At 42.9% G+C, this 25,508-nt stretch overlaps 1 protein-coding gene across 6 annotated transcripts in view; it reads left to right on the top strand.

The window, feature by feature from the left end:
* LOC115103267 (lysine-specific demethylase 4A-like) overlaps positions 1–25,508 on the top strand; it is a 31,409-nt gene that overhangs the window by 1,689 nt on the left and 4,212 nt on the right. For 4 of the 6 annotated variants that reach the window (XM_065005878.1, XM_029624098.2, XM_065005879.1 and 1 more), the window contains exons 5-20: positions 238–431; positions 671–720; positions 817–920; positions 1,075–1,212; positions 3,547–3,749; positions 3,884–4,035; positions 5,376–6,046; positions 6,266–6,482; positions 6,650–6,828; positions 7,077–7,296; positions 8,076–8,152; positions 14,993–15,048; positions 15,620–15,728; positions 18,637–18,825; positions 22,437–22,610; positions 23,047–23,166. In XM_065005878.1, the coding sequence (XP_064861950.1) occupies positions 238–431; positions 671–720; positions 817–920; positions 1,075–1,212; positions 3,547–3,749; positions 3,884–4,035; positions 5,376–6,046; positions 6,266–6,482; positions 6,650–6,828; positions 7,077–7,296; positions 8,076–8,152; positions 14,993–15,048; positions 15,620–15,728; positions 18,637–18,825; positions 22,437–22,610; positions 23,047–23,166 (2,853 nt within the window). Of the gene's footprint in view, positions 1–237; positions 432–670; positions 721–816; positions 921–1,074; positions 1,213–3,546; positions 3,750–3,883; positions 4,036–5,375; positions 6,047–6,265; positions 6,483–6,649; positions 6,829–7,076; positions 7,297–8,075; positions 8,153–14,992; positions 15,049–15,619; positions 15,729–18,636; positions 18,826–20,896; positions 22,611–23,046; positions 23,167–25,508 lie in introns of those variants that run through there. The other 2 variants (XM_065005882.1, XM_065005881.1) reach the window with 2 other exon arrangements.

Consider the following 25,508-nt stretch of genomic DNA (forward strand, 5'->3'; position numbering starts at 1 on the left):
CTATGGTGTTTTTAATGTTAACATGTTGTTATTGTTCCTGGTTATAAGAATGCTGGCTGGTGAGTGATGTATTTTGTGGTTGTGTAGACAAAGGTTTTCTCTCAGAATCATGTGTTACACCCACAATTTAAATTCACAACCAATCTAGAAGACTGCAGTGGTTTTGTTTCACTACAGCGCTGAAGAAGATAATGATATCCAGCAACAATAGTTACATTTTTCTGTCGTTCTCTCCAGGATGTGACTGATTGGAATATCGGCAAACTGAACACCATCCTGGACACGGTGGAGCATGCGAATGGCATCACCATCGAGGGGGTGAACACGCCCTACCTGTACTTTGGCATGTGGAAGACCACCTTCGCCTGGCACACTGAAGACATGGATCTCTACAGTATCAACTACCTCCACTTTGGAGCGTCCAAGTCCTGGTAAGAAGCTACACTATTACTCACATACCGGTAGTAGATGTATTGGTAGTTGTGTGTGTGTGTGTATATAAGAGCCACGTTTTTAAGCATCAAACATGCTGATGATGGTTATATAAGTGTAGTTTGAGGACTCGTTGTCACGATTGAAAACAACACTCGCCAAGTGATAGAAATGGCAACAATTTGAACGTCAGTGTTATAACAGAAGATAACTGATTCACGTTCTGATACCCCCACAGGTACTGTGTTCCTCCAGAGCAGGGGAAAAAAATGGAGCGTTTGGCTCAAGGTGAGAGGGATGATAATGTGTGTGACACATTTTTTACCTAATTAGAAAACAACTGCTTTTTAACTAGTTTTAATCCGACACACTGTTTCCTTTCAGGGTTTTTTCCTGGTAGCCACCAAAATTGCGAAGCCTTCCTGAGGCACAAGATGACCCTCATCTCGCCCTCCATATTAAGGAAATATGGCATTCCATTTGAGAAGGTAAGCCCTCATGAATAGTAATGATTTTCTACTTTTTTTTAGCTGCATTTATTGTATACTAACTTAAGACCACGTGCGATTTTATCAACTTATGTTGATCACTTATATAAAGCCTTGTACAGTATGTGCTAGTTTTTTCCTGTCTGTGTTTCAGATCACTCAGGAGCCCGGTGAGTTCATGGTGACATTTCCCTATAGCTACCATGCCGGATTCAACCATGGCTTCAACTGTGCCGAGTCCACCAACTTTGCCACCGAAAGGTGGATTGAGTATGGAAAGCAAGCCATGCTGGTAAGGAAGAGTTACATTTTCTTTAAGTGCTCCTCGTTTAAACATGTACATTAGGGATGTTAATCGGTTAGCCGCCGAAAGCATGACAGTCAAATATATTTATTGGCCTATAGGTTAATTTGCATAATTTTGTTGAATTAAATTGGCGAGTGTGTATTTTTCATTAGTCGCCAGGTATCTTATCACACGCACAGCATACAGAGCCTAGTTTGAGAATAGGAATATCCTGTCACCTGTCAGACAGAATGAGAGCAGCTCCTGAAAAGCTGCTACTGGGGTGAAACAGGCTTTTATAAGGCCAGTCATTCCGCAACAAATATCAATTTTTAAATGCAATCACATGTTAAAAAGTGTTTTGATGAACACAATTATTTTTACTATTTTCTACATTGTAGAATAATAGTGAAGACATCAAAACTATGAAATAACACACATGGAATCATGTAGTAACCAAAAAAGTGTTAAACAAATCCAAATATATTTATATTTGATTCTTCAAATATCCACCCTTTGCCTTGATGAATGCAATGCTAAGCACTTGTTGGCTGCTTTTACTTCTCTCTGCGTTCCAACTCGTCCCAAACCATCTCAATTTGGTTTAGGTCCGGTGATTGTGGAGGCCAGTGCATCTGATGCAGCACTCCATCACTCTCCTTCTTGGTAAAATGGCCCTTACACAGCCTGGAGGTGTGTTGGGTCATTCTCCTGTTGAAAAACAAATGATAATCCCACTAAGCGCAAACCAGATGGCAGGGCGTATCGCTGCAGAAAACTGTGGTAGCCATGCTGGTTAAGTGTGCCTTGACTTGTAAATAAATCAGACAGTGTCACCAGCTAAGCACCACCACACCATAACACCTCCTCCTCCATGCTTTACGGTGGGAAATACACATGCAGAGATCATCTGTTCACCCACACTAATTCAAAACGAATTCAACAGAACAGCAAACTTAGAATTATAAAATAATTCAGTCCTTACACAGGTTTTGGGAAAGTCCATCTCACAAAGACACGGCGGTTGGAACCAAAAATCTCAATTTTGGACTCCAGACCAAAGGAGAAATTTCTGCCGGTCTAATGTCCATTGGTTTCTTTTAGCAGTGGTTTCTTTGGAGGAATTTGACCATGAAGGCCTGATTCACACAGTCTCCTCTGATCAGTTAATGTTGAGATGTGTCTGTTACTTGAACTTTGAAGCATTTATTTGGGCTGCAATTTCTGAGGCTGGCTAACTCTAATGAACTTATCCTCTGCAGCAGAGGTAACTCTGGGTCTTCCTTTCCTGTGGCGGTCCTCACGAGAGCCAGTTTCATCATAGCGCTTGATGGTTTTTGTGACTGCACCTGAAGAAACTTTCAATGTTCTTGAAATGTTCCATATTGACTGACCTTCATGTCTTAAAGTAATGATGGACTGTTGTTTCTCTTTGCTTATTTGAGCTGTTCTTGCCATAATATGGACTTGGTATTTTACCAAATAGGGCTATCTTCTGTATATACCCCTACCTTGTCCCAACACAACTGATTGGCTCAAAAACATTAAGAAGGAAAGAAATTCCACAAATGTAACACCTGTTAATGAACACCTGTTAATTGAAATGCATTCCAGGTGACTACCTCATGAAGCTGGTTGAGAGTGTGAAAAGCTGTCAAGGCAAAGGGTGGCTATTTGAAGAATCTCAAATGTCTTACCTTGCTCCAAAGTAGCCTTGCCAAATCCAACCATAGAAACGTAGAGGCAATAATTTGATACGGACTTCCTCATGCCAATAACCATTGTTTCTTTCCTGTTCTATTGGTTTTCATATCTACATTCTTTCGTTGTCCAGAATCCATAGTCATATTGGTAACTCATTCTAGTTGTTGCTGTTAGATTCCCCCGCTTTCTAACAGAGATTTTCATCTCAGTCGCATATGGAACAGACCCCATTAGGTGTTTTCCCGAAGATTTCATTTTAGCAAATGTTTTATTAGCCGCTTCATTACAGCAGTTGCATGTTCAATATAAAGGCTATTAGCCCTTTGACTGTAACATTATGGGCTTGCTATTGTTGCATGTGTCCATTTTTAGATCTTATTGAAAAATGTCTTCCTTGTATGCATGTGTAATATTTTCTGTTGGTCACGTAATTTTACTGTTTGGCGAAAAATATAACCATTGTTGACCAGTTAATGGGGTGTCGGTTAGTCTGCAGAAAGAGGGCATGTGGGAAAAGACTATAATTAGTATTAATAACAATCTCGTATGACTTTCTATTAGACTGACCTTGGTTTATTTACCTATGGGAGCATTAGTACATCCCTAGAACTTATTCTCCCTACCTCTTGCCTCCAGTGTACGTGCAGGAAGGACACTGTGAAGATCTCCATGGATCTGTTCGTGAAGAAGTACCAGCCAGACCGCTACGAGCAGTGGCTCGCGGGACGGGACACGGGCCCCATCGACCACTCACGGCCCACCCCAGAGGCCAAGGAGTTCCTGGGGGAGGAGCAGGGGAAAGACTGCATTTCCCAGGAGCCAGAGGTGGAGAGAAAGAGGTCAGAAGAGGTTAATTTTTATGTTGGTAGAGGGTGCTATAGAGCAGATTTAACAGTATATGGATGGAACATAAAAAAATTTAAAAATGCTTGACATAAAAATGATTCAACTTGAATGTTTTATGGCTCACCAGCCCAACACTGAGGATAGGGACCAAGAGGCACTGGGTGTGTCTGGATGTACCTGACAAGGTGGTCCCTAAAGATGAAGAAGAGGAGTATGACAAGAAGGCCAGACTAGGCCTCACCGCTCTGGGCACGGGAGCAGAGAACTGCACAGATACAGGTACCCTCACTGACAGTAAGGCTGTGACTACCTGCCTTATTTTCACTATTTAAAACATAGAAAATTACACGCAAAATCAGCACAGAGGATGTATGATACATTTGTAAAATTAGGGGGTAACACAAAATATCAGACTGACACTTGTGACTGGATTTAAACCTGGAATCTGCATTAGGGGAAACGGCGTCAGTGTCCCCAGCACATTTATTGTTTTTGTTTTGTTTATGAAAGGAAAGAGAGGAGCGTCTATCACACGTGTAATGATGTCTGCGGGGAGAAAGTGTTCTTTGTTTTGAAGTTATTTCTTTGTTGTAATATCGCAAACTGCCATGGTGGATTCCTGCTTTAATAAGCTCCAGTGTCCCGCCACAGCCACCAAATGGTTTGAATACAGGCCACTTGTCAAATCAGTTTATTGGTTGCGTACACAGGTAAGTAGGTGTTGAAGTGGTTGCAGTGAAATGCTTATGTTACTAGCTGCTAACAACTCAGTAAACTACAAACAACTTGTGTAGTATTGTAGTAAATGGGTATCGATCTTCTGCCTGGCTGCTCAGACTCCTTGCTCCAAGCAAACACTATGTCATGTCCCCGGATGTTAGTTTCAGTGGAGGATGGTGGGAGGAGCTATAAGAGGACCATCTCATTGAAATGGCTGGAATGGAAAAACATGGAACAGAGTCGACCATGTGGTTTACATATTTTTGATACCATTCCATTTATTCCATTCCTGCCATTACAATGAGACCCCCCCCCCTCATAGCTCCTCCCAGTCTCCACTGGTTAGTTACTCCTCCACATTGACTTTGGATCCGCGAACACATTCAAGGCTCTCTGATTAGTCCATAAACCGATTGGTTGGGCCAGAACACACGTGGTTAAAGCCTAGTGGTTAGAGCGTTGGACTAGTAACCGAAAGGTTGCACGATCTAATCCCCGAGCTGACAAGGTATATATCTGTCGTTCTGCCTCTGAACAAGGCAGTTAAGCCACTGTTCCTAGGCCGTCATTAAAAATAAGAATTTGTTCTTAACTGACTTGCCTAGTTAAATAAAGGTAATATATATATATCTTTTTTAAAGTGGTGGTTTGAAAATTTGTCATTGGCTTTGATACTCTGATTGGTTAGAGACTATCCAATCGCTGATGACTTTTTGTACAATAGCCCTCGTCACCACAAACGACTTCAACGATGGCAGTCTCAGACTGAAGTATGTAGTGACAGAGCAGCGGAAGTCGTCATGATAATCGATCTGCGTCACTCATCCACTATGGGACTCAGTGGATATTTGGAAATGCTATCCCTGTTGCTTCTCCTGATACAAATGTTTGTATTTCAGACACACCAGTGAAGCTCACCTCGAGGGAACTGCCTAATTTAAAGACGGACCCTACGAAGGGCAACAGCAGCACAAGCCCGGCTCCACAAAAAGTTACCATCCCCTCCACCAGCAATCACGCAGCGACCATTTTGGCTCAACCCCAGTCGCACAGAAACGGCCACCTCCCAGTAGTGGCTCCCCCGGCCAGGACCGGTCCTTCCGCTCAGCCTGTCCGAAAGCTGGGGGTGGCCAGCCTCCTCTTCCACAAGACCCAGAGCCCCAAGGAGACCATGCAGGTCCACAGCTACGCCCGTGAGAACCAGCAGCCGATTCACCACACCCAGCTCCACGTGCACAGTTATGCCAGGGAGCACCTGCCACGGCACCTCCAACCCCACCTTCAACTCAAGGCCCAGCTCCAGTCCCAAGTCAAAGCCGGGCAGCAGGAGTCCCAGGTCCCATTCACCAAAGATGAGCATATCCAGGCTGAAGCACAGAGTCCCAGAAAGGGAGAACAGGTTGAAACAAAGGCCCAGACCCAAGGCCTCAGAAAGTGGCAGCAGCCAGGCGAGGCCCAGGCTCGGGAGGAGAAGTCCGAAGCTAAGGCCCCTAGCAGCCCGGAGCCTGTCCAAACCAACGCACATACCAGGCCAACCAAGAGGGCAGAGGTCAAGAGGGACAGGTGGAAGGTTAGTTTACCCTCTTTCATGATTCTATCTTTAGAAGTTATTCATTTTTGGTTATGGGTATGTGATGATAGTAGAGACTGATATTAGAGGCAAATATTTTAAAGATTAAAATGTGACATTGATGTTTTCACACTTGCCATAGAATAGAAAATGGCATTAGATGTGGAAACACATGAACCAGCTGATGGTCACTCATCTTCTTCCTGTCTCTTTCCCCAGCAATGTCTTTCCCCAGTGCAGGCGGAGTTAACGTTAATCAAGCAGACAAACTTAAACTTAAGTAAGCCGATGATTTTACATCCAAGTAAACTGACTAACTTAAGTCCAAGTAAGCAGACGAACTGCAAGAGCGTGAAGAGCAAACAATATCCTCTCCTCCGCCAGCTGCCCAAACAGCACCCACTCCTCAGCTCCAGTGAAAGCCACAGTGATAATGGTGAGCACCTGCTTCTGGTGCGTTAGAACAGTATCCCATCATAGACTTCTATAACAAGCAACCTTTTCAACACAAGTACATATTCACAGTGATAGAACAGGGCCCTAGTCTCTCTTTCTCCTCTCTCTTAACCTCCTCCGTTACTCTTTCCCACCTCTATCTTGTAGATGAGCTGTATGTTGATATGAAGGATGAACCAGAGGAGAGGGAGGAGTGGGCCAAGCCCCTGGCCCAGCTGTGGCAGAGCCGACCTTACAACCCCCAGGCGGAGAGATCGTACAACCAGCGCATGGGCCTGCAGGCCCCCTACTGCTCCATCTGCCTGCTCTTCCACACATACGACCAGGTAGAGTGGAGAGGTCCTTGGTCTTTGCCTTATACTGTAGCTGTTGTTAATGGGCCCTCAATCCAGCTGTTAATGAGTTTTATTTTAGAAAAAATAATAATAATAAAGTTTGAATTATCAATTTGTTTTTATGTACCTTATAAAGACATTTAGGCAACAGAAAAGCAATTCAGCCACCAAGCCAGCTGTGCACAATAGTAGTCGTAGAAATGACAATTAGACCTTTAATAATACACATCCCTCTCCAGTCGCAGCCGAGCAGCAATCCCAGCTACACTGTAAAAGGCCGGCGCGGGGGCAGACAGAGGTCCAAGCCCCTGATCCCGGAGATGTGTTTCAGCACCACCAGTGACAAGACCAACAGCAGCAGCAGCAGCGGCGAGGGCCAACTCTACACCCCTCACCTGGAGGAGGACGGCACCAGCCTGCTGGTCAGCTGTTCCCAGTGCTGCGTCCGCGTCCACGCCAGTCAGTAGCTACAGTCTCATTCACAATCCCCAAGTCTGAAGCCTGTTCCATGTGTTTCAATTCTAATTGACTGTAGTACTCCACATTTCAATGAATATTAGTTAATTCACACCCGTTGTTAGACAGCACTTTTCCATTGATAATCACTAATATGCTCTTGCTGAATTCCATTTAATTCACATCAACAGTCTAACACCAATGTTTAGAGCATTTAATTTATTTTAGAATTATTTTCTCAGTCATTGAAATGACTAACAACAAATTGAAACTAGTGTAAAAATAATGGACCTGTGTAACAGAACAAATACAAGCACCCCCCCCAAATAATGTTTATTATTACATTTAGTCTCTTGACTCTGTCCCTCTTGCTAACAGTCATAAAAACTAAAGCTAGACAGTCTGGGAGCATTGGAAATTCCAAAGCGTTTGATAGAGGACTATTCTTTGCAAATTATGACGGCGAGGAAATGTAATCCATTTTAAGTGCGGTGAAGACTGAATGTGGCCCGCGGGGGAAAATGAGTTTGACACCCCTGTGTTTGTGTTCCATATGTTTAATGTAATCAATGATATGCTCTCAAGGAATACCAGTTCATGTCAGAGTTCAGTAATCAATCCAGAATGTCCATTCTCATTTATTAACAATGATTTACTGCAATGACGTGCACTTTAATCAATTGATTTGCATGGCACATAAATTCTAAGTGCCTTTGTCACCTCTGTCAATAGAAAATGTCTTCTAATGTTTTCCGTGGCCTTGTTTTCCGTGTGTCCCTCAGGTTGCTATGGAGTGTCTGTTGACCAAGTGTCAGACGATTGGATGTGTGCTCGCTGTGAAGCCAACGCTTTGACTGAGGTCAGTACTGCAATGAAGTACAACTGAAACCATATCACTACACAAGCTTATCAACACTACATGATCTTAGTTCCATTTCACACACATACTAGCACCACACTGACCATACTGAGTGGGATAGGATAATGTTGTAACTCAAACTCTTCAGAGATTCTAGAACTAAGAGTATTGAAGGAAGAAGGCTGATAGGATCCAGTGCTTTCAGAAAGTATTCACACCACTTGCATTTTTACACGTTTTGTTACAGCCTGAATATAAAATTGATTAAATTGAGTTTTTTTTTGGTCACTGGCTTACACACAATTTAATTTCTCCCTTAATGTTAAAGTGGAATGATATTTTTTTAGAAATGTTTACAAATTAATTAAAAATCAAAAGCTGAAAAATGTGTTGCGTCTAAGTATATAACCCTTTTGTTATGGCTACCTTAAATAAGCTCAGGAGTAAAAATGTGCTTAACAATTCACATAAGTTGTATTAACTCACTGTGTGCAATAGTGTTTAACATGCTTTTTGAATGACTACCTCATCTCTGTACCCTACACATATAATTATCTGTAAGGTCCCGCAGTCGAGCAGTGAATTTCCATCATAGATTCAACCACAAAGACCAGGGAGGTTTTCCAATGCCTCGGAAAGAAGGGCACCTATTGGTAGATGTGTAAAAAATATATAAAAAGCAGACATTGAATATCCCTTTGAACATGGTGAAGTTATTACACTTTGGCTGGTGTATCAATACACCCAGTATCTACGAATATGCAGGCGTCCTTCCTAACGCAGTTGCCGTTTTTTGTATTTTTATTCCAAAACATGCATCCTGTTTGCAACAAGGCACTGAAGTAATCCTGGGGGGGAAAATGGCAAAGCAATTCACTTTTTGCTCCGAATACAAAGTGTTCAATTTGGAGCAAATCCAATATAACACATTACTGAGTACCACTCTCTATTTTTTCAAGCATACTGGTGGCTGCATCATGTTATGGGTATGCTTGTAATCATTAAGGACTGGGGAGTTTTTCAGGATAAAAAAATAAAAGAAATGGAGCTAAGCACAGGCAAAATCCTAGAGGAAAATCTGCTTCAGTCTGCTTTGCACCAGACACTGGGAGATGATTTCACCTTTTAGCAGAACAATAACCTAAAACACAAGACCAAATCTACACTGGAGTTGCTTACCAAGAACACAGTGATTTTCCTGAGTGGTTGAGTTACTTTTGACTTAAATCTGCTTGAAAACCTGAAACTGCTTGTCTGGTAATGGTCAGCAACCAATTTGACAGAGCTTGAAGAATTTTGTAAAGAATAATGGGCAAATGTTGCACAATCCAGGTGGGGAAAGCTCTTAGAGACTTAGAGACGCAGAAGGACAAACGACTGTAATCACTGCCAAAGGTGATTCTAACATGTATTGACTCGGGGATGAATGAATACTTATCTAATCAAGAGTTTAAAAAAAATAAAAATTAACTTTTTTTTTTACAAATGTAAACATTTTTCTTCCACTTCGACATTAGAGTATTTTGTCAATCGTTGACAAAAAATGACAATCAAATCCATTTTAATCCCAGTTTATAACTCAACAAAATGAGGAAAGTTGAAGGGTGTGAATACTTTCTGAAGGCACTGTAGATAATAGCAGATCCATACGTATACAAATGTGGATGTTAATCCTAGAATTAAGCCTTGAAAGGAAGTGGAGGTTTCATGTTCAACAAACAATACACTTCTGTAAGATTAGAACCAATATTGTCTGAAAATGAAAAGGGTTAGAATGACTGTAGCTAGCACCTTCTCCAGTTATTTCTCAATGACTCTGTTTTCCCTCTGGGATGACTTGGACAGAAGCCAGAGTTTTTAATTGCAAAATAGAGTAACAAACCGTTACATAATTCCTCTGCTGAGCACCACAACAGAGGATAGTTCAAGTCCTATCCTGTACCGAGTCTCACACGCCAAGTCATGAATCAGATTTTGGATGTGTGATTCTTTATTATTAATGGACTATTTTAGTGAAATTAATTTCTCCCCTCCGAATACTGCTACCTGTCAAGCTGTGAAATATGTCTCTTTTTGATGGCCTCGCAACTTGATATAACCAAATTGATCCACTAGATGACAGTGTTGTCTAAGGGAACGGTCATGAACATTCCTGCTTTTAACTCTCTGTGGTACCCTTTGCCCTTGGTTCACTCCAGACCTGACTGCCCTCGACCAGCACAAAAACATCCTGTGGCGGACTGCAATAGCATCGAATAGTCCCCGCGATATGCAACTGTTCAGGGAAGTCAGGAACCAATACACGCAGTCAGTCAGGAAAGCTAAGGCCAGCTTCTTCAGGCAGAAGTTTGCATCCTGTAGCTCAAACTCCAAAAAGTTCTGGGACACTGTGAAGTCCATGGAGAACAAGAGCACCTCCTCCCAGCTGCCCACTGCACTGAGGCTAGGTAACACGGTCACCACCGATAAATCCATGATTATCGAAAACTTCAACAAGCATTTCTCAACGGCTGGCCATGCCTTCCGCCTGGCTACTCCAACCTCGGCCAACAGCTCCGCCCCCCCGCAGCTACTCGCCCAAGCCTCTCCAGGTTCTCCTTTACCCAAATCCAGATAGCAGATGTTCTGAAAGAGCTGCAAAACCTGGACCGTACAAATCAGCTGGGCTTGACAATCTGGACCCTCTATTTCTGAAACTATCCGCCGCCATTGTCGCAACCCCTATTACCAGCCTGTTCAACCTCTCTTTCATATCGTCTGAGATCCCCAAGGATTGAAAGCTGCCGCAGTCATCCCCTCTTCAAAGGGGGAGACACCCTGGACCCAAACTGTTACAGACCTATATCCATCCTGCCCTGCCTATCTAAGGTCTTCGAAAGCCAAGTCAACAAACAGGTCACTGACCATCTCGAATCCCACCGTACCTTCTCCGCTGTGCAATCTGGTTTCCGAGCCGGTCACGGGTGCACCTCAGCCACGCTCAAGGTACTAAACGATATCATAACCGCCATCGATAAAAGACAGTACTGTGCAGCCGTCTTCATCGACCTTGCCAAGGCTTTCGACTCTGTCAATCACCATATTCTTATCGGCAGACTCAGTAGCCTCGGTTTTTCGGATGACTGCCTTGCCTGGTTCACCAATTACTTTGCAGACAGAGTTCAGTGTGTCAAATCGGAGGGCATGCTGTCCGGTCCTCTGGCAGTCTCTATGGGGTGCCACAGGGTTCAATCCTCGGGCCGACTCTTTTTTCTGTATATATCAATGATGTTGCTCTTGCTGCGGGCGATTCCCTGATCCACCTCTACGCAGACGACACCATTCTATATACTTCCGGCCCGGCCTTGGACACTGTGCTATCTAACCTCCAAACGAGCTTCAATGCCATACAACACTCCTTCCGTGGCCTCCAACTGCTCTTAAACGCTAGTAAAACCAAATGCATGCTTTTCAACCGTTCGCTGCCTGCACCCGCATGCCTGACCAGCATCACCACCCTGGATGGTTCCGACCTTGAATATGTGGACATCTATAAGTACCTAGGTGTCTGGCTAGACTGTAAACTCTCCTTCCAGACTCATATCACACATCTCCAATCGAAAATCAAATCAAGAGTCTGCTTTCTATTCCGCAACAAAGCCTCCTTCACTCACGCCGCCAAACTTACCCTAGTAAAACTGACTATCCTACCGATCCTCGACTTCGGCGATGTCATCTACAAAATTGCTTCCAACACTCTACTCAGCAAACTGGATGCAGTTTATCACAGTGCCATTCGTTTTGTCACTAAAGCACCTTATACCACCCACCACTGCGACTTGTATGCTCTAGTCAGCTGGCCCTCCCTACATATTCGTCGCCAGACCCACTGGCTCCAGGTCATCTACAAGTCCATGCTAGGTAAAGCTCCGCCTTATCTCAGTTCACTGGTCACGATGGCAATACCCATCCGTAGCACGCGCTCCAGCAGGTGTATCTCACTGATCATCCCTAAAGCCAACACCTCATTTGGCCGCCTTTCGTTCCAGTTCTCTGCTGCCTGTGACTGGAATGAATTGCAAAAGTCGCTGAAGTTGGAGACTTTTATCTCCCTCACCAACTTCAAACATCTGCTATCTGAGCAGCTAACCGATCGCTGCTGCTGTACATAGTCTATCGGTAAATAGCCCACCCATTTTTACCTACCTCATCCCCATACTGTTTTTATTTATTTACTTTTCTGCTCTTTTGCACACCAATATCTCTACCTGTACATGACCATCTGATAATTTATCACTCCAGTGTTAATCTGCAAAATTGTAATTATTCGCCTACCTCCTCATGCCTTTTGCACACAATGTATATAGACTCCCCCTTTTTTTCTACTGTGTTATTGACTTGTTAATTGTTTACTCCATGTGTAAACTCTGTGTTGTCTGTTCACACTGCTATGCTTTATCTTGGCCAGGTCGCAGTTGCAAATGAGAACTTGTTCTCAACTAGCCTACCTGGTTAAATAAAGGTTAAATAAAATAATTTTAAAAAATTAAAAAAATACCCAGTGTGTTTGATCAGAATCGCTGATCTTTATCACTTCAGTAATTATTTGGGATGCAAGGTGATTTGTAGATCAGTGATTATGTGCAGTCCACCTAAGTTAATTATAAACCATGCAAAGTATTGCTGTTAATCATTGTACCTGTGTTCCTCGTTGAAATAAAGGTATAATAAATTGCCATAGCCCTTACTTGTGGACATGCACATTCCTGGCTTACCCCCGCCACTAACTGTAAAGTTACTGATTGACCAGAGTTAGCTTAACATTCTACGTCCACAAGAGTTACCCATTACAAGATTCTGGAAAACCCACTGCCAGGCAGCCCAACAAGGAATGTAAGTCGCACTACTCTGGCCAGCTTTCTTTGTGAAGGGCATTGCCACAGACAACGTGGAGAAAAGTTTCACATTAATAAATAGAAGATTCAGGTAATGAATTGAAGTCGGTTAGTATTTGGTATTTTATTAGGATCTCCATTAGCTGTTGCGAAAGCAGCAGCTACTCTTCCTGGAGTCCACAGAAAACATGAAACATGACATAATACAGAACATTAATAAACAAGAACACCAAGTGGCAAGAACTGGGTATGTTTTAATGATTACCAATAACATAAAATACTATGTAATTACCATTTTACTATGTCATTTACTGTATACAGTTGAAGTCGGAAGTTTACATACACTTGGGTTGGAGTCATTAAAACAACATTTTCAACCACAAACTATAGTTTTGTCAAGTCTGTTAGGACATCTACTTTGTGCTTGACACAAGTACATTTTCCAACAATTGTTTACAGACAGATTATTTCACTTATAATTCACTGTATCACAATTCTAGTGGGTCAGAAGTTTACATACACTAAGTTGACTGTGCCTTTTAAAACAGCTTGGAAAATTCCAGAAAATGATGTCATGGCTTTAGAAGCTTCTGATAGGCTAGTTGACATCATTTGAGTCAATTGGAGGTGTACCTGTGGATGAATTTCAAGGCCTACTTCCAAACTCAGTGCCTCTTTTCTTGACATCATAGGAAAATCTAAATAAATCAGCCAAGATCTCAGAAAATAAATTGTAGACCTCCAAGTCTGGTTCATCCTTGGGAGCAATTTCCAAATGCCTGAAGATACCACGTTCATCTGTACAAACAATAATACGCAAATATAAACACCATGGGACCACGCAGCCATCATACCGCTCAGGAAGGAGACGCGTTGTCTTCTAGAGATGAACATACTTTGGTGCGAAAAGTGCTCATCAATCCCAGAACAACAGCAAAGGCCCCTGTGAAGATGCTGGAGGAAACTGGTACAAAAGTATCTATATCCACAATAAAACGAGTCCTATATCGACATAACCCGAATGGCCGCTCAGCAAGGAAGAAGCCACTGCTCCAGAAACTCCATAAAAAGCCAGACTACGGTTAGCAACTGCACATGGGGACAAAGATCGTACTTTTTGGAGAAATATCCTCTGGTCTGATGAAACAAAAATAGAACCGTTTGGCCATAATGACCATCGTTATCTTTGGAGGAAAAAGGGGGAAGCTTGCAAGCCGAAGAACACCATCCCAACTGTGAAGCACTGGGGTGGCAGCATCATGTTGTGGGGGTGCTTTGCTGCAGGAGGGACTGGTGCACTTCACAAAACAGATAACATCATGAGGAAGGAAAATTCTGTGGATATATTGAAGCAACATCTCAAAACATCAGTCAGGAAGTTAAAGCTTGGTCGCAAATGGGTCTTCCAAATGGACAAGTCAAGGTATTGGAGTGGCCATCACAAAGCCCTGACCTCAATCCCATAGAAAATGTGGGTAGAACTGAAAAATTGTGTGTGAGCAAGGATGCCTACAAACCTGACTCCATTACACCAGCTCTGTCAGGAGGAATGGGCCAAAATTCACCCAAATTATTGTGGGAAGCTTGTGGAAGGCTACCTGAAACGTTTGACCCAAGTTAAACAATTTAAAGGCAATGCTACCAAATACTAATTGGGTGTATGTAAACTTCGGACCCACTGGGAATGTGATGAAATAAATAAAAGCTGAAATAAATTATTCTCTCTATTATTCTGACATTTCACATTCTTAAAATAAAGTGGTGATCCTAACTGACCAAAGACAGGAATTTTTACTAGGATTAAATGTCAGGAATGGTGAAAAACAGAGTTTTATTTGGTTAAGGTGTCTGTAAACTTCCGACTTCAACTGTACATACCACATAAAGGACTAACATTAAGTGTATCCAAAATGTGATGTTAAACACTAGGTCAGAGGTCATCTGTGTGCGTCTTTTGCTCCCTCAGGACTGCTGCCTGTGTTCACTGCGAGGGGGAGCTCTACAGAGAGCCAACAACGACAAGTGAGTATAGTACAGAAATTTGAGGAGCTACCAATTTAATGGAGGCCTCAAGCTCTAGGCTAAATACATTTTGTTACACCGATGCTACAACCACTCTAGTCTGGTATTTTATTAGGATCCCCAGTCTGTAGCCAGTGGTCACACTTTACCCTCCCTGCTGAATCTAGGACACTTCAGTCAATGAAAAAAGCAGGGAATGCCTGTAGTCCAAGCTAGCCTTCTCTGTCAAGTCTCTGTAATGGCTTGTGACAGTGAGGAGCCTGTGCTAGTCTACAGTAAGATTCTATTATATATTGAAGGATGATGTCCTCTATAGCATAGCGATATATAATGGAAACCTGTTTTTGTCTAGGCTACATGTGATCCTAACATTTTTGTATATGAACAAAATAAATGTTTAATATAGCCCAACCTTAAAAAAGATATGTTGTTTTTGTCCATGTTAGTTATAAACAACATGTTGTAATTTCCTTGAATTGGGAATAAAGGCTCAGTGGAAACTTTCCCCTGATGTGTCACACACCTATAGTCTGTTTATTGTGCCGATCTGTTTGCTGTGACACACACACAGGTGGGTGCACGTGCTGTGTTCGCTCGTGGTCCTGGAGGCGCGCTTCGTGAGCATCGCCGACCGCAGTCCCGTGGACCTCAGTTACATCCCTCTGGCCAGGTTCCAGCTGGTGAGCTACTGTTCCTCAATGGTCACAGTCAGGGCCACAACACTACTTCTGTGCCTAAAATGTGTTCAGATTTTGCATTGGTGGTTAAGATGTCTATTTCAACCGTGTGGTCTGGGCTCCACAGTGCGAGCATTTCACTCGCATTTGTAAATAAAAATAGTCAAGGATGATCACATTTATAGTAAAATAAATGTTGCATTAGCTGGGGGTGGTTTTCAAAGTATTTCTGCTGTTTTGTTTCATAGCTGGTAAATTTTATTGCACAAAGTCAAAGAACTATGAATCCTATATAGCCTATTCCACCTCGCGCTGCAACACTACCTGGCTGGGGGTATAACAAAAGCGAGAATTTAATATTGTGTTTCTTGGCTATTTACATTTGTTTTTTTCACAAGCTAGGTTGTTTTTCTATGTTTGAGTTTCATTTGCGAGGAAAGACGACGCTTCTACTAGTCAGATTCAATCTCACAGGCACTGACATGACTGGACTCACCTTATCACAGTAACATCTGGTCCTTAGATGAGACAAATGTTCACCCCTTTATGATATTTTGGTTAAAAGACAGGTCATAAAATGTTTTATTAAACAATATACTACATTACTACTTACTAGTAATACATTTGTTTTAGAAACATTACAAAGCATGCTCATCTGTTTTTGTGTGTTATGTTGGTTTAAATTGAGCTAAAAAACTATATTTTGGTTGGTAAACACTGCGTCATGGGAGATTTTTTTTAAATCTACCTTCCACAGTGGCTGGTGAGGATAAAAGTTATTTTAGGGTCTGTATCGACTTCCTGTCATTTAATTTTCATGGTTGTCGTTTAAGAGTGGTTTTCTCAAGTGGTTTTCTCTGAGCGATACAGAATTCAAGTTCCCTATAGACTTTTCTCATTTGAGTTTAGGACTAACTGTTTTCCATATGATGGGTATAGTTACATTTTCCATATAAATATTTGCCTATGCTGGTGCCATTTGATAATTTTTTATTTTATTAGGACCCCCATTAGCTACTGCTAAAGCAACAGCTACTCTTCCTTGGGTCCACATGAAACATGACATAATACAGAACATTAATAGACAAGTACACACCCGTTCAAAAGTTTTTGGTCACTTAGAAATGTCCTTGTTTTTCTCCATTAGAACAAATTGTTCAGAAATACAGTGTAGACATTGTTCATGTTGTAAATGACCCTTGTAGCTGGAAACTGCAGATACAAAAAAAAAAAAAAAGGAATATCTACATAGGCGCACAGAGGCACATGATCAGCAACCATCACTCCTGTGTTCCAATGGCACAGTGTGTTAGGTAATCCAAGTTTATCATTTTAAAAGGCTAATTGATCATTAGAAAATAATTTTGCAAATATGTTAGCACAGCTGAAAACTGTTGTGCTGATTTAAAGAAGCAACAAAACTGGCCTTCTTTAGACTAGTTGAGTATCTGGAGCATCAGCGTTTGTGGGTTCGATTACAGGCTCAAAATGGCCTGAAATAAAGAACTTTCTTCTGAAACTCGTCAGTCTATTCTTGTTCAGTTAAAAATCAGTTGTTTCCAGCTACAATAGTCATTTACAACATTATCAATGTCTACACTGTATTTCTGATCAATTTGATGTTATTTTAATGGACAAAAAAAAAATGCTTTTCTAAGTGACCCCAAGATTTTGAACAGTTGCTCCTAATCATCATCAATGTTAATGGCTATACTGCAGCCATTCATGTTTTCTCTACTGCTACCTCTGATATCCTGATCCCACAGCCACCAGTGTTCTGTAAACACCAGAGGGAATCAACAATGTCCGTGTCCTTGGTCTTTCAGTCTGACATCAATACTGTGTCTAATCATGTGGCATTCCACCGAGGTCGTTGACTCCTGCTCGGTTCCCCTGATGTGAACAAAGCCATACATAGGCTGCTCATGCCTGCAATTTCACTATCCTGTAACCTTTATTTAACAAGGCAAGTCAGTTAAGAACAAATTCTTATTTACAATAACGGCCTACTGGGGAACAGTGGGTTGTTCAGGGGGAGAACAACAGATTTTTCCCTTGTCGGCTCGGGGATTCGAACCAGCAACCTTTCGGTTACTGGCCCAACGCTGTAACCACTAGGCTACCTGCCATCCCTGAATATGAAACAAACAAAAGTGTGTCATATGGAGCTTCACCAAGGGTCCTTCACTCCCATTCAGTTCACGAAATGAACATAATAATTCGTCATATGGGCCTTCAACGGAGTCCGTCACTCCCTGCTCATATGAAATGAGCCAAATAGGCTTATCAAAAGGAGCTTCCTCCAACTAAGGCTTCCCCTCAGCAACCATGAACAGTGCCTCATATGGAGCTTCCTCCAGCTAAGGCTTCCCCTCAGCAACCATGAACAGTGCCTCATATGGAGCTTCCTCCAGCTAAGGCTTCCCCTCAGCAACCATGAACAGTGCCTCATATGGAGCTTCCTCCAGCCAAGGCTTCCCCTCAGCAACCATGAACAGTGCCTCATATGGAGCTTCTCCAAGGCTTCATGTTGGTGGGTCAGTCTGTTTTCATGGCTGTCACTTCTTACTCTGACTCAGACCACTTCAGTGTGATTGCTTTGTTTGACCAGTTTGGTCTACAGTGAGGAAGTGGACTGTATGTATTTATCGGAGTCATATTCTAAACTGGGAACAACAGACAATGTGTCATCTGGGAGCTTGAAACGGTGAGAAAGGAAACGTAATATCCTATATGCCCCCCCCCCATTTCTTTCCCTTCATCCCACCTTCCATCTGGCCCTCTCCTCCTCCTCCCACTGGTGATCCTCCTCTACTTCCTCCCTCCCTATTCTCATCTCCCCCTCTTTCTTGTCACTGCCTCTTCCCTCCAACCTTTTCAACTCCCGCTGTACTTCCCCTCCCCCCTGCAGAAGTGTTTCTACTGTAAGCGCCGGGTGAAGAGGGATGTTGGCTGCTGTGTTCAGTGTTCCCATGGCCGCTGCACCACTGCCTTCCACCCCACCTGCGCCCAGGCTGCTGGCCAGCTCATGCAGCCTGACGACTGGCCCTTCATCGTCCACGTCACCTGCTACAGGCACAAGTCACCCGTCCTACCAGAGGTAGCTTCTACTGGGGTGGGGGTAAATCTTTGGTTCAGGGAAGCATTGCATCACGTTTGTAAATTGTCAGAAGTGTCTTCTGACTCTTTTTGTCCCAAAAAGCAACTATTTTCATTGAAATAAATCCTGCTCATAGGTTTACCTAGGCATATTTACTTTCTTGGCTTTTGTTATTGCCGCCACCATCAATTGGTTAATAGATATTATTTGTGTAGCAGACATGACATGTATCTTAGTTGTCAGGTTGGAATCCAGTTTGACGCCAGACTAGGTGAAACAGGTCAAATCATGCTTCCCTAATCAAATGTAGAGCAGCAACAGAAACCAGAGACCATGTGGCCATAGGAACATTGCCTCCCTTCCCCTAGAGTGAGAACTGGCAAGCCCAAGCACGTACAGATAATTTGTCATGCGACATGATGAAAGATCACATTTACTCTTTGTCCTGATTCCTGTTGTGAGCATTGTGTCAGCAAGTCAGAACATGTTGCAGATTCAATCAATGACATACTCTCCCCTGGTGTAGAGTTACTGTTGTGGGTTAGCCTGTCAAGCATTCTTGGCTCGGATTTAGATTTCTTGTCTTTGTATACAGCTATGTAGCCTAGGCCAGTGTTTCCCAACTCCAGTCCTCGTACCCCTAACAGCAGACATTTTTTGGCAGCGTGTGGGCGTCTGACAGCGTGTGGGCGTCTGGCACATGACTTTAAGTCCCTTTTTGTAAAACTCTGCTAAAAGGCATATATTATTATTCAACTTGTCAACTAATCATCAGGCCCTAAATGAGTTGAATCAGGTGAGTGTCTGGGGCTACCCCGCAATGTGTGCTGTTGAGGGACTGGAGCTGGAGACACTGGTGTAGGCCATTGGTTGAATCATCTACAGCACGTGTCCAACTCATTCCACAGAGAGCCGAGTGTCTGCGGGTTTTCGCTCCACCCTTGCACTTGATTAATTACCTGGTTGTCTTGGTCTTAATTGAGAGGGAAAAACCAAAACACCGCAGATACGTGGCTCTTCGTGGAATGAGTTTGACACCCTATGATCTATGGCCCTTCTGCTCCACACTGTATTCAACTGGATTTTTCTCCTCGGGGGCAATACGAAAGGCAAGTCAGGTTCCAAATGTCAATCCTCCACATAACATAGTATACAGACAACACATTCTGATTCCCAAACATTATAAAGACAACACATTCTGATTCCCAAACATTGTACAGACAACACATTCTGATTCCCAAACATTGTACAGACAACACATTCTGATTCCCAAACATTGTACAGACAACACATTCTGATTCCCAAACATTATACAGACAACACATTCTGATTCCCAAACATTGTACAGACAACACATTCTGATTCCCAAACATTGTACAGACAACACATTCTGATTCCCAAACATTGTACAGACAACACATTCTGATTCCCAAACATTGTACAGACAACACATTCTGATTCCCAAACATTGTACAGACATCACAATGTGTGTATGAGTACTATATAAAAAGCTGTATCTGTAAACGGTTGCATGTTCCAGACAGATTGTTTCTTTTATACTAATACTCCTCTGTAATTGTCAACGGTTGGAACAGAGGGAAGATCAATGCTTCAGCTCTACAGGTTGTCTCTGATGTAGTCAGTCAGTGCTGCAGGCTGCACAATACGTCCTCTAACGTGCTGCAGGCTCTCTCTGGCTTTTGTCGAAGCTCAGTGCTTTAATTAGCTAGTTGGGGAGGGGAAGTTATGTTATAGTTGAACCGAAGACACGCGGAGACCGAACTAATGTTCAGCGAAATGCAAATGAATCTTCTCTGGTGTATGCATTGTCTAGATTTAAATACCTCTGCTGAATGAACTTTAAAATAAACTGTTAGATGTCTCACGTGACCAGAACAATTCGCCACTACTGAAATAGCTTTTATGAATCCTCTTAGTTTGCATTTATTTCCTCTTACCAAATGTAATACATCAATTGGAAGTATATGCTGTGTGTTATCTTTATGGTCATCTGTTAATGGTGCTTTATTGAGCGGTATAATAATTGTAGACTAACTCTTTAATCTCCCAGCGTAATAAGGCAGCCAAGCAAGATTTTATTTCTAAACTGAGTTAACCGAGGGCTCATGCATTGTCTGGTTCTTAATACTTTAGCTGAGTTCAAAAGCACACAGTGGGGATAGAAAGGCACCAACCCTTTTAAAATGGTTCACCTTTTGTTGCCTTACAGCCTGAAATGAAAACGCATCAAATCAGACTTTTTTTTCAGCTTTATTAACACACAGTAACACACACTAACCCACAATATCCAAGGGATTTGCTGACGGGTGTAAAATCGAGCACACAGCCATGCAATCTCCATAGCCAAACATTGGGAGTTGAATGGCCTTACTGAAGAGTTGAGTGACTTTCAACATGGCACCGTCATAGGATGCCACCTTTGCAACAAGTCAGTTCATCAAATGTCTGCCCTGCTAGAGCTGCCCCGTTCCACTATAAGTGCTGTTATTGTGTAGTGGAAATGTCTAGGAGCAACGACAAGCTGCGAAGTGGTAAGCAACACAAGCTCACAGAGCGGGACCGCCGAGTGCTGAAGCATGAACAAATCGTCTGTCCTTGGTTGCAACACTCACTACCGAGCTCCAACCTGCCTCTGGAAGCAATGTCGGCACAAGAACTGTTCGTCGGGAGCTTCATGAAATAGGTTTCCATGGTCGAGCAGCTGCACACAAGCCTAAGATCTCCATGCGCAATGCCAAGCGTCGGCTGGAGTGGTGTAAAGCTCGCTGCCATTGGACTCTGGAGCAGGGGAAACGAGTTCTCTGGAGTGATGAATCAAGCTTCTCCATCTGGCAGTTCAACAGACGAATCTGGGTTTTGCGGATGCCAGAAGAACGCTACCTGTAAATGATGGTCTGTGGCTGTGTTTCATGGTTCGGGCTAGGCTCCTTACTTCCAGTGAAGGGAAATCTTAATGCTACAGCATAGTGACATTCTAGATGATTCTGTGCTTTCAACTTTGTGGCAACAGTTTGGGGAAGGCTGTTTCCTGTTTCAGCATGACACTATCTCCCGTGCACAAAGTGACTTCAATACAGAAATGTTTTGTCAGGATTGGTGTAGAAGAACTTGAATGACCTGAGCCCTGACCTCAACCCCTTCAGACACCTTTGGGATGAATTGGAATGCCGACTGCGAGCCAGGGCTAATCGCCCAACATCAGTGCCCAACCTCACTAATGCTCTTGTGGCTGAATGGAAACAAGTCCCTGCAGCAATGTTCCAACATCTAGTGCAAAGCCTTCCCAGAAGAGTGGAGGCTGTTATAGCGACAAAGGGGGGGACCAAATCCATATTAATACCCATGATTTTGGAGTGAGATGTTCGACGAGCAAGTGTCCACATATTAAATATTATATTTTATTTATCTAAATGTATGGCTCTTAAAATAAGAAATTATTAGATAACAAAGGAGTAGCTTTTACAGGTCCACATTCCTTAATTTGTTTCCAATTACCAAATGTCATATTTGTTTAACGGTGTCTGGTCTTTATGGTCATCTATTCATGGTGCTATATGGAGTGTTTGATCTTTGACCTCATGTCCTCCTAGCGTAATAAGGCGGCCATGCAAGAGCTTGAGGTCGGCCAGCAGGTTATCTGTAAGCATAAAAATGGGCGCTACTACCAGTGTGAGGTGCTGGAGCTGCTGACCACCGCCACCTTCTACGAGGTCGTCTTCGATGACGGCTCCTACAGTGACAACCTCCTTCCCGAGGACATCGAGGTGAGGAGACTATACCTTTGTCGTTGGATGCATGCGACAGCCACAAGTTCTGAAGCTCTATCTGGGGGGGTTGAGAAACATCAGAAGACACATCTATGTTGTTTGCTGTAACAAATAGACAATGCAGTTGTATTGACATTTAAATATATTCTAAACAAACTAATCACTGTGGCAACAAATGTTGTATTACAATGAGGAGCCCTACTGCAGCAGTGTCAATAGATCTGTCTGCTTTTATCAGTGCAAGGCCGTGGTATTCAGTGGTATGGCAAACACAGTGGTAGTATTGGTCATAGAAATTGACCAATCCTAAAAAGTGGAAACAAATCAATCCAGTCGTGCTGTGAGCTATATTGACTTGATTTAATGGGCCTGGCGTATTTAACTGTGGCTCACTGAACTAATACGATGGCTCTTGTCTACGGTTTGGTTTCAGAACCGGGACTGTGTCAAGCTGGGCCCTCCAGCAGTGGGCGACGTGGTGCAGGTGCGCTGGACGGACAATCTGCTGTACGGGGCCAAGTTTGTCGCATCGCACTCCATCCTTATGTACCAGGTACCACATTCACTTATTTTTTTAACCTTTATTTTAACTAGGCAAGTCAGTTAAGCACAAAGTCTTATTTACAATGTCGAAATAAAGAACAATAGCTCCCAGTAGCAACCAAACAGCAGGCCAAGAAAACTCACTGAACTAAGAATTTGTTTGGAGAACTTGTTTGAGAATTTGTTTGGAGCATCACATATTGCCTTAACCCAGCACACCCAATTGGAGAGAAACCATACCAATGCTCACTTTAAGCGGATCCATTGATAGATCATCATTATACACACTAAAAGGAAACAGACATTTTGTAATTTAGCAGAAGAGCTTATCCAGAGCGACTTACAAGAGGAATTAGGGTTAAGGGACTTCTTCAAGGGCACATTTTTTTCACCTAGTTGGCTCAGATTCCAACAAGCGACCTTTCGGTTACTGGCCCAACACTCTTAGCCGCTAGGCTACATACCTTAACACCTACAGATGTCGCCACAATAAACTTAAAGCTACAATATGTAACTTTTTGGGTGACCTGACCAAATTTACATAGAAATGTGACTTATAGATATTTTATTCCCATAGAAAGCAAGTAAAGAAGCACTAGATCATCTGTTCTATGTGTAGCTATTGCTTCCCATTATGGAAGTTTCGTTTCTGTCTTTCACTTTCGGTTTTGTACACCTGCTTCAAATGACTGAAAGTAAAAAAAAAAAAAATGTTTTTAAATGTAAAAGTGGTTATGGAAAATATAGTTCAGTGGTTTCGATGGTACAATGATTCTCTACACATTGACTGCTTGTTTTGTCACAAACTGAAATGGGGCAAACTATTAGAATTTTAAGAACCAGGAAATGTCGCTGTGATTTCTGCATAGTGCACCTTTTGAGGATTACTTCAAATCAAATGTATTTATATAGCCCTTCGTACATCAGCTGATATCTCAAAGTGCTGTACAGAAACCCAGGCTAAAACCCCAAACAGCAAGCAATGCAGGTGTAGAAGCACGGTGGCTAGGAAAAACTCCCTAGAAAGGCCAAAACCTAGGAAGAAACCTAGAGAGGAACCAGGCTATGTGGGGTGGCCTGTCCTCTTCTGGCTGTGCCGGGTGGCGATTATAACAGAACATGGCCAAGATGTTCATAAATGACCAGCATGGTCAAATAATAATAATCGCAGGCAGAACAGTTGAAACTGGAGCAGCAGCACGGCCAGGTGGACTTGGGACAGCAAGGAGTCATCATTTCAGGTAGTCCTGAGGCATGGTCCTAGGGCTCAGGTCCTCCGAGAGAGAGAGAAAGAAAGAAAGAGAGAATTAGAGAGAGCATACCTAAATTCACACAGGACACCGGATAAGACAGGAGAAGTACTCCAGATATAACAAACTGACCCTAGCCCCCCGACACATAAACTACTGCAGCATAAATACTGGAGGCTGAGACAGGAGGGGTCAGGAGACACTGTGGCCCCATCTGATGACACCCCCGGACAGGGCCAAACAGGAAGGATATAACCCCACCCACTTTGCCAAAGCACAGCCCCCACACCACTAGAGGGATATCTTCAACCACCAACTTACCATCCTGAGACAAGGCCGAGTATAGCCCACAAAGATTTCCGCCACGGCACAACCCAAGGGGGGGCGCCAACCCAGACAGGAAGATCACATCAGTGACTCAACCCACTCAAGTGACGCACCCCTCCTAGGGACGGCATGAAAGAGCCCTAGGAAGCCAGTGACTCATTACTTGCTACAGTAATTTATTTTCTGAGGTCTTGGCTGATTTCTTTTGATTTTCCCATGATGTCAAGCAAAGAGGCTCTGAGTTTGAAGGTAGGCCTTGAAATACAGCCACAGGTACACCTCCAATTGACTCAAATGATGTCAATTAGCCTATCAGAAGCTTCTAAAGCCATGACATCATTTTCTGGAATTTTCCAAGCTGTTTAAAGGCACAGTCAACTTAGTGTATGTAAACTTCTGACCCACTGGAATTGTAATAAGTTGGAAAAATTACTAGTGTCAAAACTATAGTTTGTTAACAAGACATTTGTGGAGTGGTTGAGAAACGAGTTAGACTCCAACCTAAGTGTATGTATTCACCCCCTTTGCTATGAAGACCCCAAATAAGATCTAGTGCAACCAGTTACCTTCAGAAGTCACATAATTAGTTAGATTGCACACAGGTGGACTTTAAGTGTCACATGATCTCAGAATATATACACACCTGTGGTCTTCAAGCGGCACCATGAAGACCAAGGAGCTAACCAAACAGAGCTGGGCTTTACAGAACAGTGGCTTGAAAAAAGCCATTGCTTAAAGAAATAAATAAGCAAACACATTTGGTGTTCGCCAAAAG

This window comes from Oncorhynchus nerka, linkage group LG20 (assembly GCF_034236695.1).
Source record: "Oncorhynchus nerka isolate Pitt River linkage group LG20, Oner_Uvic_2.0, whole genome shotgun sequence".
Classification (NCBI taxonomy): Eukaryota; Metazoa; Chordata; class Actinopteri; order Salmoniformes; family Salmonidae; genus Oncorhynchus; species Oncorhynchus nerka.